The sequence below is a fragment of the Mobula hypostoma genome, chromosome 5 (assembly GCF_963921235.1).
Source record: "Mobula hypostoma chromosome 5, sMobHyp1.1, whole genome shotgun sequence".
In the NCBI taxonomy this organism is placed as follows: Eukaryota; Metazoa; Chordata; class Chondrichthyes; order Myliobatiformes; family Myliobatidae; genus Mobula; species Mobula hypostoma.
In genome coordinates, this window is record NC_086101.1 from 141,211,544 (window position 1) to 141,225,582 (window position 14,039).

At 40.6% G+C, this 14,039-nt stretch overlaps 1 protein-coding gene across 1 annotated transcript in view; it reads right to left on the reverse strand.

Annotated features, from left to right (window-relative positions):
• The window catches only part of megf10 (multiple EGF-like-domains 10), a 174,420-nt gene that overhangs the window by 45,151 nt on the left and 115,230 nt on the right, over positions 1–14,039 (reverse strand). Inside the window, exons 10-11 of the mRNA XM_063049090.1 lie at positions 11,697–11,871; positions 10,038–10,158 (exon numbers count right to left, since the gene is read on the reverse strand). Coding sequence (XP_062905160.1) covers positions 10,038–10,158; positions 11,697–11,871 — 296 coding nt within the window. The remainder of the gene's footprint in view (positions 1–10,037; positions 10,159–11,696; positions 11,872–14,039) is intronic.

Below are 14,039 nucleotides of genomic sequence, written 5' to 3' on the forward strand. Positions count from 1 at the left end.
AGTTGCTTTTGGGTTTTGGGCTGTTTAATCTTGTATTCTATTTTCTCTTTGTTACTTTCATGCCATCCCTTGCCACTTATTATAGGAACGCCATTACTAAACTGGAAAGAGTGCAGTGTGCTGTCAAGACTTGAAGGCCTGAATCATAGGGAGAAGTTGAGCAGGCTAGAACTTTATTCCACTTTATTCCTTGGAACATAGGAAACTGAGGGGTGACTTTATAGAGCTGCACAAAAATATGAGAGGTATAAATGACACGAGTGGACATAGTCTTTTTCCCCCCAGTAGAGGGAATATGTTTAAGGTGAGAAGTGTCAGAGTTAAAAATGACCTGAGGGTGAACTTTTTCACGCAGAGTGTGTTGCTTATATGGAGCAAGTCATCAGAGAAAGTAGTTGAGGCAGATAAAATAACAACATTTAGGATGCATTTGGAGAATTTATGCATAGGAAAGGTTTAGAAGTATATCAACCAAACATGGGCAAATGGGATTAGCTTACTGAGCTCCATGATCAGCTTGGATGAGTTGAACTGAAAGGCCTGTATCCATTCCATGATGGTATGACTCCACTTACGTAAAAACTTACCATTCAACCTGGGGAAAGAAAAGACCACTTGCCCTTCAAGCCTGCCCCACTATTCAATGTGATCATGGCTGATCTAATTGTAATCTGAACTCCACATGCCTCCCTGTTCCCAGTAACCATCTATCCTTTTTATTATTAAGAATCTACCTCAGCCCAAAAATAATTTTAAAAACCCAGCTTCCACTGCCCTTTGAGGAAAACACTTCCAAAATATTATGACATCCTGAGAGGTAAAACTTCTCCACAGTTCTGTCTGAAACGGGCAACTTCTTATTTCTGTACAGCAACCCCTAGCTACAGATTTTCCCAAAAGAAGAAGCATCCTTTCTGCATCTACTCTATCAATACTCCACAGGATCTAATGAGTTTCAATGAATTCCCCTTTCATTCCTCTACTCCAGCAAACATAAGAAAAGCCTAACCAACCTTTCCTCATAGAACAAGCCATCCGATCCAGTTATCAATCTAGTAAGCCTTCCTAACTTGGTTCCAACACAGTAAGATCCTTCCTTAAGTAGGAAGACTAGTATGATACACAGTACTCTAGATGTTGCCATGGTAGTGTAGTGGTCAGTGTGATGTTATTACAGCTCAGGGTGTTGAAGGTCAGAGTTCAATTCTGACATCATCCATAAAGGAGTCTGTATGTCCTTCCCATGGAATGTGAGGGTTTTTTCCAGGTGTTCTGGTTTCCTCCCACAGCCCAAAGACTGGCAGGTTGGTAGATTACTTGGTCATTGTACAATGTCCTGTAATTAGACTGGGTTTGAATTGGGGGTTGCTGGGGCAGCATGGCTCATCGGGCCTACTCTGTGCTGTATTGCTAAGTAAGGAAGGAAGTAAATAAAAAGATGAAAAATCTCACAGATGCAATATCTAACTGCAGAATAACCTTCCAAATTTTGTATTCTACTTCCCTAACTGTAAACAATAACATACTTAGATTTGCTAATTATTGTACCTGCATTTTAGGCTTGTACTAATGCTGCATTAGGAAAATCGGATCTCTTGCATTCCAGAGTGGTGCAATTTCATTGTGATGTTTGCCTGGACCATTTCACATTTTCTCACATTATAGCCCATTTGCCCTATCTTTGCTGACTTGATCAACTTTCTATATCCCTCACTTGCCTTCTTACACTTGATTTCTGACCTATCTTTGTGTCATCAGCAAACATCATAACCATATCTCTGTCTCTTCATCCAAATCATGTATATAAATTGTAAAATTAAACCCTTAACTTGATCCTTGCAGCATACAACTCAGTACATCTTACCAACCACAAAAAGATCCACATAGCTACACTGCGTTTCCTTTTAGCCTGCAGCTCCAGTTGGTTTCCTGCTACTGTGGTGATTCTAATTGGTTACTCCAACACAGTGGTTGACCTCATCAGCAACAATGATGCATCAGCATACAGAGAGGAGGCAGCAAGGCTTGTCAAATGGTGTAAATTCACAACCTGAGTCTCAACATGGACAAGACAAAAGATGATTGTAGACTTAAGGAAGGTGCAAGTCAACCGCTCTCCACTGCACAACACCTCCTCTTAGCCAAGAAGGCACAGAAGCAATGAACCTTTCTGAGGAGATTGAGGTGTACAAGACTCATCAACCCCCATCTAAATAGCTTTCTACAGGAGCAACATTGAGGGTCCTGTCTGGCTGCATGATTGTGTGGTACAGAAGTTGCAAGGCATCGGATTTCAAAACCCTACAGAGGACTGTAAGAACCTCCAAGAGGATCACCGGGTCTCCCTTCCCCATTTGTGACGTTTACTGGGAGTGCTGTATACCCCCTTTGACCCACAACCATTAGGAAGGAGGTACAGAGGCATCAAGACTAGGAATACCAGATTGGGTAACAGCTTCTTCCCTTAGGTTGTGAGACTAATGAACAGACTGCCATCACCAAGGTCTCATCACTAGGACAGCGAGTTGTTTTACTGTTTACTGTGCAGTGCACTGCATGCATTTTGAATTATATTTTATTAAGTTATTTGTGGTAATATTTTGTGGGTGCACCATGGTCTGGAGGAACGTTGTTTCATTTGGTTGCATGTATGTACAGTCGAACTTGAACTTTCCTGAGTTACCCACAATTCCAAATTTACAGCTACCTCTGGGATGTAATATGTATCTTCAATGCAAAATAGCTGCCATCCTGAGAAAAATTCACTTTCCATCCTTTTACTTTCCATTAGTCTTAACATTTAGTTTAACTTTAGGCAGGTCACAGGATGACGAGTACGCTCCAGTCTACATTAACGGAGACATAGTGGAGAGAGTGTCCAGTTTCAGATTTCTGGGAATACACATCTCAGAAGACCTTACATGGTCCACTAACACCACAACAATAGTTAAAAAAGCACAGCAACACTTGTGTTTCCTCAGGACGCTGAAGAAAGTTGGTCTACCTGAACAGATGCTGGTGACCTTTTACCGCTGCACCATAGAGAGCATCTTAACATACTGCATCTCTGTGTGGTATCTCAGTTATACAGCAGCTGATAGGAGAGCACTTCAGCAGATCATCTCTAGCGCACAGAAGACCATCGGGAAACAGCTCCCAGCCCTGGAGGACACCTACAGCCCTCGCTGCCTAAGGAAAGCTACAAGCATCTGTAACGACAATACACACCCATGCAGTCATCTGTTTGAACTTCTTCCATCTGGCAGACGTTGTAAGATTTTCGATGCCCGCACTTCTAGACTGAAAAATAGCTTTTTCCCCAGAGTTATAATTGCTCTGAACCAATCGATCAAGCATCATCCATAAATTTGTTATATTGCTACCTTAATACTGGTTTTATGGCTGTCATGCATCTGAGTTGTGCTGGTCATTGCTTGTACTGGCTGGTTACTTGATTTTATTTAATGTTTATTTTATTTGTTGTTTTATAGCATTGAGTACAAGAGTTGCAAACTCATTTTCGCTGTATTGGTGCATGACAAATTGTACTATGCAGTGACAATAAAGATATTTCATTTCATTTCATTTTCAATTATTAATTCGCCCAGACATGCTTTCTATAGGACTCCTTTCTTTTATAAGCATCTACAATACTTTGCAAAGGTCTTAGGCACAGATAAAAATATTCTGATAGGTGATAATGCTGTCCAAAATAATGAAAATAAAAGTTTCTAAATATCAAAAAGTACTATAAAGATCAGTAAACAGTAAAAAACTAAATCAAATCATTATTTGGTGTGACCACGCTTTGGTTTTAAAACTGCATCAATTCTCTTTGGTAGACTGTCATGCAGCTCTATAAGAAAATCAGTTGATAGGTTGTTCCATGCATCTTGGAGGATTTACTTGCTGTCTCGCTTGCTTCTATCTCTCTAAGAAATCCAAGACAGCCCTGATGTTATTGAGATCAGACCTCTGTGGAGGCCATACTATCTGTTGCAGAACTCCTTTTTCCTCTTTTCGTCAAAGGTAATTCTTTATGACCTTGGCTGTGTGACTGGGGTCATTGTCCTGCTGCAGAATGAAGTTGGGACTAATCAGACGCCTCCCTGATGGTGTGCAGGGTGAGAATCTGCTTGTACTTCTCTGCACTGAGGATTCTCACCAGATCACCAACTCCATTTGCAGAAAAACAGCCCCAAACCTGCAGGAAACCTCCACAGTGTTTCACTGTTGGCTGCAGACGCTCATCCACGTAGCATTCTCCAGCTTTTCTACAGACAAATTGCCTCCTGTTTGAGTCAAAAATTTCAAATTTTGACTTGTCAGTGCAGAGCACTTGCTGCCATTGTTCAGCACTCCAGTCTTTGTGTTTTTGTGAGTAGGTGAGTCTCCTGGCTTTGTTTCCACTTCGGAGGAATGGCTTTTTGGCAGCAACTCTTCTCTGAAGACCAGTTCTGGCAAAACTTCTCTGGACTGTAGAGGGGTGTACTTGGGTTCCAGTGGTTTCTGTGAGTTCAGAGCTGACAGCAGTGCTGGACATCTAAGGGACATCAGTTTGATGTATCTCTCAACTGCTGCACTTAGTTTCCAAGGCTGACCACTGCATTTCTTGTTCTCAACCTTAACCATTTCTTTGTGCTTCGGAAGGGCTTGGACAGCACATCTTGAAACTCCTGGCTACCACGAAATTTCTGCTTGGGAGAAACCTTGCTGATGCAGGATGGGCACCTTGTATCTAGCTGCTATGATCACTCTCGCCATGGCATAAGAATTGACGATTTGAAGGTTAAACTGTCTCGTTTGCCACACCCTCACCTTTTAGCTTGGTTGTTCTTCACCCAGTTTGATTCCTTCTACACTTGTTTCTGTTTCAGTTAATCAGTTTAGTTCATCCAACTCATTATGTCATTGATCATTAACAGCTGTAGGTTCAATCATGTGCTGGGCTATATACCTACAAAGTAATCGAGTTTTATTTGAAAAGTGGTCTATTACTTAATATGTTACTTTCCTTAACAAGTACAAAAATTTCTCTGTAGCATTTAATATTTTGGAAAATGAATGTTTAGACATGTAAAATTTGTTCTTTTCTATTGACATATTAATGCAAAAGACAAAAAAGTAAACATCTAAAACAAAATGTATATGAAATATTTAAGGTGCCTAAAACATTTGCGTAGTACAGTATCTAAACTCCGTTTTATACTTCTGACAAACTTTATCTTTTACTTTTATTTTGTTGAACTCTAAGTCTTCACGTACAATTTTTTTCCAGTAAACTTATAATCTTTTTTTTTCAGTTAATACTATTCAGTAATCCAGGGCGGCACCACTTCTCCTATTGGATCTTCGTGCTTTCAAGAAATATACATTTGTTGCAAATCATGTATTTGTTCTTTAATCACTACCCATAGCCTCCCTTCCATCATATTCTATTAATGTAGTTAAAATCCACTCTGGTCAACCTCCCATTTAACAGTTGTCTTTGTTTTAATTGAAAACTCTTTTTCAGACAGAATTATGTCACTTTTAGATTAATCTAAAATTCTAGTGGTCACTCTTTCCCGGGGGGCCTCCTTAGAATAAGATTTGTAATTAGCCTTTTCTCTTGACATGGAACTAGATATAAATGAGCCTATTCCCAAGTCAGTTCTTCAGCACACTGATTAAAAATCTATCTTATATAATATTATAATAATTCATTCTCTATATTGTCAGTAGCAATTTGAATTATCCAGTCTGCATGTCCACTATTACTAGTGTATTATCTATTCCCATGCAATCTCTAAATCTTCTCTTATTCTGTGCGCAACAACTCTTCAACTGTTCAGGGGTCAATACAATGCACACTGAAGTTTTCCAACCCCTTCTGCTGATTAGCTCCATCCAAACCAGTTCTAATCCGATACGCCAGCCTTGTCTCTGTGATTCAGCCAGCTCTATCACGGGCACCAGCCTCAAAGAGGTGGCATCTATCACTAAGGTGTCCCATCACCAAGGACATGCCCTCTTCTCACTGCTACCATCAAGAAGGACATACAGGAGCCTGAAGACATACACTCAATGATTTAGGAAGAGCTTCTTGCCTTCCGCCATTAGATTTCTGGATGGACAATGAACCCATGTGTACTACCTCCATATTTTTTGTGCTAATTACTTAATTTATTTTTTTTTATCTCTTACAATATATTTCTTACTGTAATTTATAGTGTTTTAAAATTACTATGTGTTGCAAAGTACTGCTGCACAAAACAACAAATTTCACAATACATGCCAGTGATATTATACCTGATTCTGATTCTGATCTTGGTCCTTTTAACTATTGGATTTTTAACTATATTGGATTAATACCTGGCTTGGAAATACTTGCGGGACAGTGGAAGGGAAGACTAAATCTAATTGGTGACATCTCTCAAAAAGCCAGGAAAGGCAAAATATCCCCACCCCCAAACTGGGAAGTATGGTTCTGTAAATCTTTTGGTGTGTTTTCAACACTGAACAACGAGCAACATTCTCTTCTGCCACATATGCGGTATGTGGTATTTTAGTCTCCCTTATCGCTGGCTTACAAGAGTCTGTCAGAGGCAGCTGTGGTATAAATTTCTCCCAATTAACACATGGCTAATATTTTGTTTTGATCCTGTTGAACACACAGAAGAATAGATAGCTCTGTCTCCATACGTCTCCAAATTCTTCAACTTGAAGTATTTAGCCACTCTGTTGAGAATGGAGTCTGCTCCTAGTGCCCCTTAGTTAGCATGGTGCAGATCACAACAGTACACTCAGTGAGCAAATTCTCTTCAAGATGACATTATGGGCTCGCCCCTTTCTCTTCACTTATTAAACTGCTTGTTGACAAGAGAGTGAAAATGATAAATATCTTAATGTTTTTAGACAAATAATTGCTGTGAATTACTACAGGAGAAAACCACTCAGCTGCTAGAATTTGTTTTACTATGGGTTCCCAGCTGATCACTAATCTCACTCCATATCCCTGTGTGTGCTCCATTCTGTATCCCCACATGCTTTTGACTAATAACAAACCTATTAATCTTCTTAATAATATTAATAACTCATCAACTGCGGCTCAGGAAGATCGTTTTAAATTCCTTCTATACATGGAGGTATGTTTTCAAATTTCACTCCAAAAAGCCCAGGCTCTCAATGTTAGATCCTGATTTTTTAACCAGTAGGAAGTTTTGTTACATCCACTTCCATCTCTCTCCCTTAATATCTAAAATAAAACTACAATTAAACCCTCAGAACACAAAATAAATGTGTAAATCCTTCCTCATAATTTAGCCCTTATTAACAAGGTAAGTCTGAACTGCTGTCCCTCTGATGCCAGTACTGCCTGCATAAGGTGGGCAGCACAAAACTGCTTATGGTATTTCAGGACTGGTCTATACATGGAACAGTGCTCCGTTCTGAATCACTGCCTCTGAAAGGAGGGTGTGAAAATAAAATGAAAGAAACTGAATCCTTTTGAAATCTATCCAGGAAACAATTGAGTTACTTTTCCTTAACCTAATTCCAACATGTTCAGGGAGTGCTTTGTGTTGCTTTCATATCAATGTCAGAGTTCTACAATAAGAGCACCCACTGTAACAGCTCTGAGCACCTCGCTTCCAAGCGCCAGCCAAACTAAATACTGCCCTTGTATATAATAGGAATTTGCTCTAAATTTCACTCATTGTCCCTGGCTATGAATGCTACTGAGATAATGCAACTTGATTTCTTCTCACTCACTCCATTTACATGGCAGCTTTTTAAAGCACTGACACATTGAAATACTTCAAAGAGCCAATGGATGCCAACGTCTGGAAGTAGCATCCAGTGATGTCTCCTCATTTTCCATAAGAAGGAAACGTTCCGCGGCATGTTTGAAATGTTTGCTCCCAGTGAAGTGGAGTGGTGCTTCCGCCTCAGCTCCACTGACCTGGGTTCAACCCTGACCCTGGGACTTGACCGTGCGGAGTTTATATGCTCTTCCTGTTTCCTCCAGTACACCAGCTTGGGAGGTGGATTAGTTCCTCGAAATTGCCCTCAGTCTGTCTGAAGGTAAGTAATAGAATAGTTGATGGAGGTTGTGGAAAGAATTGATTACAGGGAAAATTAAAGGCTGTTATATAAGCTGACACAGACCTCTATCTATTTCGGAAGAAAATATAGAAATTTCCTGCTCTTTGAAAAATCAGAACTGGCACTTCCTGGCAGACTTCATAACTGTGTCATATTTTGTGCATGGATGTGCATTACTTATTAAATTATTTCAGAGCAGAAGGTGGATTGGAATCTCATGAGTGATATTCTTTTTAGTTAACTCACAATAAATAGAGCAAAGTGTAATACTCAAGATTCCTGGATAAGGTGGCACCCTCATTCCCCCAATGATTGAGTCTTTAACATGTAAAGAAACACATCCTTTGAGAATTTTTAATTTCTACAATCTGACGCTCGTGCTCTCTTTAGACAAGAGAGGCTCGTGGGGAAGTTGCCAGTACAGCGCATGCAACCCTCAATACCATGATCCAATCAAAAATCAAGACTGTTTAATGCCACTTCCAATACACAAGTGTAAAGAAGAACAATATAATTGTTACTCTGGATCCTATGCAGCACAAAAAAAAATCTCAATAAGATAAAAAAACAACAATAATGAAAAAAATATGCAAGATAGCTTATATACATAGTTTGATCGTATGTCCATAAAATGACACTCGGCACAGGAGTGTCCCTACATAAGATGACTGACAGGAAAAGGTAAAGCAGTGATGGTTGGGGGTGTGGGGGGAGGTAGTGGGTGGTGGTGGTGGTGGTAGTGGGAGGGGGACAAACAGTCCATGAGCAGAATGGGTGGGATTCCTCATGATGTTACTGGCTCTTTTCCAGCATCAGCCTAGATTATTTGATCAAGGATTATAGAATTTGGAACTAGTTCTGAGCTTGAACCCAGGAGTTTCAGACTCAGGGTTAACCAACTGACCAGAGGTGACTAAATCTGGAGTAGATTATCAAGACGGAGTGATCAGGACAGGAAGGAACATAGAGGAGGACAGCGATCTGAAAAGCTGTCATGAATACACTGGTGAAGGCAAGAGCGTTTGAAACCAAGGCCTTGTCTATTCTTGTAGGTGGATATAAAGTAACCTAAGACAACATTTCTAAGAATGGGTAATATATTCATTCTTTAATCAATATGTCTAAACGGTTAGCACAGCATCATCATATTGTTGTTTGTGGGAAACATTTTGTCAGCACTAAATTGACTGAAAGCACATTTTAGATGTACTGAAACCATAAAGGGTGATATAGAAATGTAATTCTTCCTTTCTAAACATTACAATATTCCTGTGATTCATCAGTTCTGGCCTTTTTTGGATATATCATCTTAATCACTTGATCACTGACAGTTACCAGGACCCATCTTCTGGTATCCCTTCCCATTCTCTCATTTAAAAATTCCAAAAACATCCTCCTTTGATCAAGTTTTTGATCACCTCTGCTGCTATCTTACGTGGCTTAGCATCAAAGTGTATTTGATAAGTCACTTCCGTGCAGTAGTAGACAAAGAGCAGAGGGAGTAGGCCTTTTGGCCCACTGTCAACACCAACTATGGCGTACCCAGTGACATTCATCATTCTCCGCACATTCTCACCAGTTCTGCGGGCCTCATTCACTCACAGATTAGGGGCATTTTATAATAGCCAAGTTATCGGCCAACCCATCTGAGATTGGGATGAAGGAGCATTCAGAGAAAACACATGCATTCAACGTGCCACCTCCACATAAACTATATCAGAGATGAGTAAATCTGTGAGACGGCAGTCCTGCCCACTGCACCAATGGGCCTTGGAACAGTTTAATACAGTATTAAAGATATCCCACACTGAAACACCCAAATAATGAACATTTAAAGCAGAAAACTGGTGATTGCAAAAAAGACCATTCAGAATACCTTAAGTGGAAAAAACACATCACCGCATCATGCGTTATTGAGGCATCCAGTCATGTCCATGCCTTCTCTTACCTACCTGCTTTACAAGTACAGGAGCCATCTACTGTAGAGCAGAGTGCTTCATTTTTACAGTCACAGGTAGAAGAACAGTTTACTCCATTGGTACCAGCTGGACAAGGAGTCGAACAATCAGATCCCTGTCGAGCAACGTACAACAAGATGTAAGAACTTTTTTTTAAATACTGAAAAGAAAATTGTGAATATCCTGGATTTAAATATTAACAACTGGTTTAGTTAGAAATCATACAGGTCCTTCCCTGACCCGGCATATGTATAGTCTGTTCATACAAATGAGCATTTGGGAGACCGGCAGGATGGAGTTGACAGCTGCTGTGGGTCTGCAGGCATCTTCTGGCTATGGAGAAACTTTGTTCTGAGCTGTATGTCTGATTTGTGAACAGTTCAAAGGGACAGAACCCTGCCATAATTTGTAATTGCTTTAAATTACTCCCTTTTTTCCTGTAAAGAATGCTCTCAGAGATAAGGGAAATAATTAGGGTTTCTTCCTCTAGAAAAGAAAGGTTAAAGGATGACTTAAGTAATTTATGATTACGAAGCTATGAAAAGAAGGGAAATTCCACAGATGCCCTAACAGAACTTTGGGCTTTAAATACAAGACAGTAATTGATAAATCTAAAGAGGAACTGATGGAAGTCCAGGGGGCAGTAAGAATGTGAAATTCACTCTCTCAGGGAGCAGTTGAGAAGCATAACAAAGCATCCATAAGAGTAAAGACACAGTTAAGGGGAACCTGTTTAAATGAATGAAAGAAATAGGAATGGAAGAACATACAGATAGGATGAAGGAGGGAGGCAACCCATGTGGAGCATTAACACAGTGTCAAGTGTCCTGTTTCCATACACTTCAGTGAGCACTGAAGTGATAGCGTAGTGGTTAGCACAACACTATTACAGCCCAGGACGTCGGAGTTCAGAGTTCAATTCTGACATCCTCTATAAGGAGTCTGTATGTCTTCCCCTTGGAAAGCATGGACTTTCTCTGGTGCTCTGGTTTCCTCCAACAGTCCAAAGGCATACCGGTTGGTAGGTTGATTGGTCATTTCAAATTGTTCTGCGATTAGGCTAGGGTTAAATTGACAGCTACTGGGGCAGCACAGCTCAAAGGACCAGAGGGGCCTACTCCACAGTGTATCAATAAATTAAATATAGGCATCCGTTAGTCTCATGAGACCACGGATTTGTACCTTGGAAGGTTTCCAGGGCGCAGGCCTGGGCAAGGTTGTGTGGAAGACCAGCAGTTGCCCATGCTGCCAGTCTCCCCTCCCCACACCACCGATATTATCCAAGGGAAGGGCATTAGGACCCATACAGCTTGGCACCAGTGTCGTCGCAGAGCAATATGTGGTTAAGTGCCTTGCTCAAGGACACACACGCTGCCTCAGCCGAGGCTCAAACTAGCGACCTTCAAATCACTAGACGAACGCCTTAACCATTTGGCCAATAAATCAATAAATAAAGTAGGTTAACATAGGTAACAAACATGAGAAAATGCTTTTGTCAGATTAAGAAGGTTACTGGAGTGGTACACAGAGATGGCAGTTACTGGAGTGAGTGACAGAACAGTCAAATGGTCAACAAACTTTCATAACACATTGAAAAAGAAAAGAAACAAAAACTCCAGACTATTTTTGTGCAGTGCCGACAACGTGTGTTACCTTATATCCTGGTGCACAGATGCACTTGCCAGTTTCGGCATTGCAGTCTGCTCCATTTTTACAGCTGCAGATTTGACGACAAGATAGACCATAAAATCCAGGGGCACATGTCTCATTGCAGTAAAGGCCAGACCATCCGGGTTTGCAAGTACATTCGCCAGACATGGGGTGACAGCTGGTGAGGAAGGATAAAAGGGCTTTCAGTCTCTCGTAACATAGCAATAGTCTCATGCGCACAACTGTTATACCTGAAACACTAACTCCACTTTCTGGTGCTTGTAATCCTCTGCTTGAGTAACCATTTTAATTGAAAGAGAATCATTATTTTTGTTTCTTTCCTAAAAAGGTTCCAGCAATGGTGTTTTGAGCTCTTTTAGCAAGACACTAATCTCAGTGGGTGTGCTTGTTGGCTTATTTCCTTCAGTTCGACTTGAGATGCAAAGGCCTAGGGGGCTTTTACAAAGAAAGAGCCTCAGCCTAAAGCTGTTAACTCAAGGGGACAGTATGAGCTATTCTGCAGATTTAGCAGGTCTAAACCGAGACTCTCTCTCGTGTGCTTCCACGACATGTATCAAAACAGCCCAAAACTCTTCACTGTCAACGGGGTACTTTATGACGCATGTCCCCTGTTGCAGTGTAGAAACATGATAGAGGATAGAGAATTATCATTCAGCAAGCTCCAACAATTGGCAATTGAAGACAGCCATTGTGGGCCAAAAGGCCTGTTCCCGTGCTACTGTTCAGTGGTCTGGTACAACCAGATTCTTAATTTTTAGTGATGGTGGATAAACATTGTCACCATATGAGGAGAAATTCTCCCTTTCTTACTCGCATGGAACACCAGATTAGACTGTCATTAAAAATCTCTTCCAATGTATGTCACCGCAGACTGTGTCGCATACGCTCAGTATTTCACTGCAGTGACAGCCTTTGTTTCCTCCACAGGTCTTTGGAGTGGGATTTCAATCTACTAACTAAGCTGTACTGCTGCTGGGTCTGTGAAACCAATTAAATTGTGCTGTAGTGTTTCAGGAACCCATCATCAAGACTGTAATTGGAGTAGACAGCAACTACCCCAGAGAGGTCATGATTTTCATAGGTCGCAATACCTGTTCGATGGCCAGCTGTTCCCACCTGAAGCACCTGTCATTTTCAAGGCCGATGAAGACAGCTGCTTTAATCTTCACAAATAAGCGCATCACCCAATGAGGGTGGGCAGATTACTTGGAATGCCCATCAGATTCTGGGTCTTGTGCCAAATCAATACCCAGGATATGTGATCCAATAGCCATAAATAGGCCTGATGTCACTAAGGGAATTTACCACGTCTCAATTTACATTTCTGACATGGTATTATAAAGGATACTCTATTGTTATATGATACTGACAGGTCCCAAGTACATTCAGAAACATTTCAATCTTGCGGAATAGCTGCCTTATGCCTTATTGTTTCTTTGAAGAATAAGTTTTACTGAGAGGGAGAAAAGGGCTTTGAAGCTATTCAGCACTGATCTGACTGGCTCCAAGGGCTTCCAGAGTCACAGGCATTGTCCTGCCCGATAAATTACATTACTCACAGCCTCAGTGAAGCCCGGATCCTAGTACTGATTTTGTCAAGTTGAATCAAATGTCCAGTATTTCGAACAGAATAAAAATGTCAGATGGTCATGCACACTCATTTGCTGGATCATTTCAGAATACTGAAATGTATGTACTGCATGTGTAGGACGTATGCTATTCTGTACAACAATGCAGCGGGGAAGTGTCAGAGGGATAAAGAGGGTTACAGAAACACAGTGAGAGATGCACACAGAGAAAGAGAAGATATAGCATATAGAAAGCACAGTATAGTAGTCATAGTCATAGTCATACTTTATTGATCCTGGGGGAAATTGGTTTTCGTTGCAGTTGCACCATAAATAATAAATAGTAATAAATCCATAAATAATTGAATAGTAATATGTAAATTATACCAGTAAATTATGAAATAAGTCCAGGACCAGCCTATTGGCTATATAGCACATATAGAAAGAGATAAGCAGTAAGAGATAGCTAATGAGAGGCAAAGAATGAATTATAGAGAGAGAGAAATGGAGAGAAACTGTTTTTTTCTTTCTCTCTCTTTCTCTCTTTTTCTTCCATCCCCCAGGGAGGGGGAGAGGGAAGGAGGGGGGCAGAGGGGAGCAGAGAGGGGGAAGAGAGCTTCCATCATTTTTGAATTTTGTTTCAAATTTGCAGCAACTTCAATTTTTTAATAAGGCCATGAAATTTATTTCATTATAGAAGTATAACATTCTGTATAAATAGAATAACTATAAATACAAATGAGGAGAGAGTGAGTCT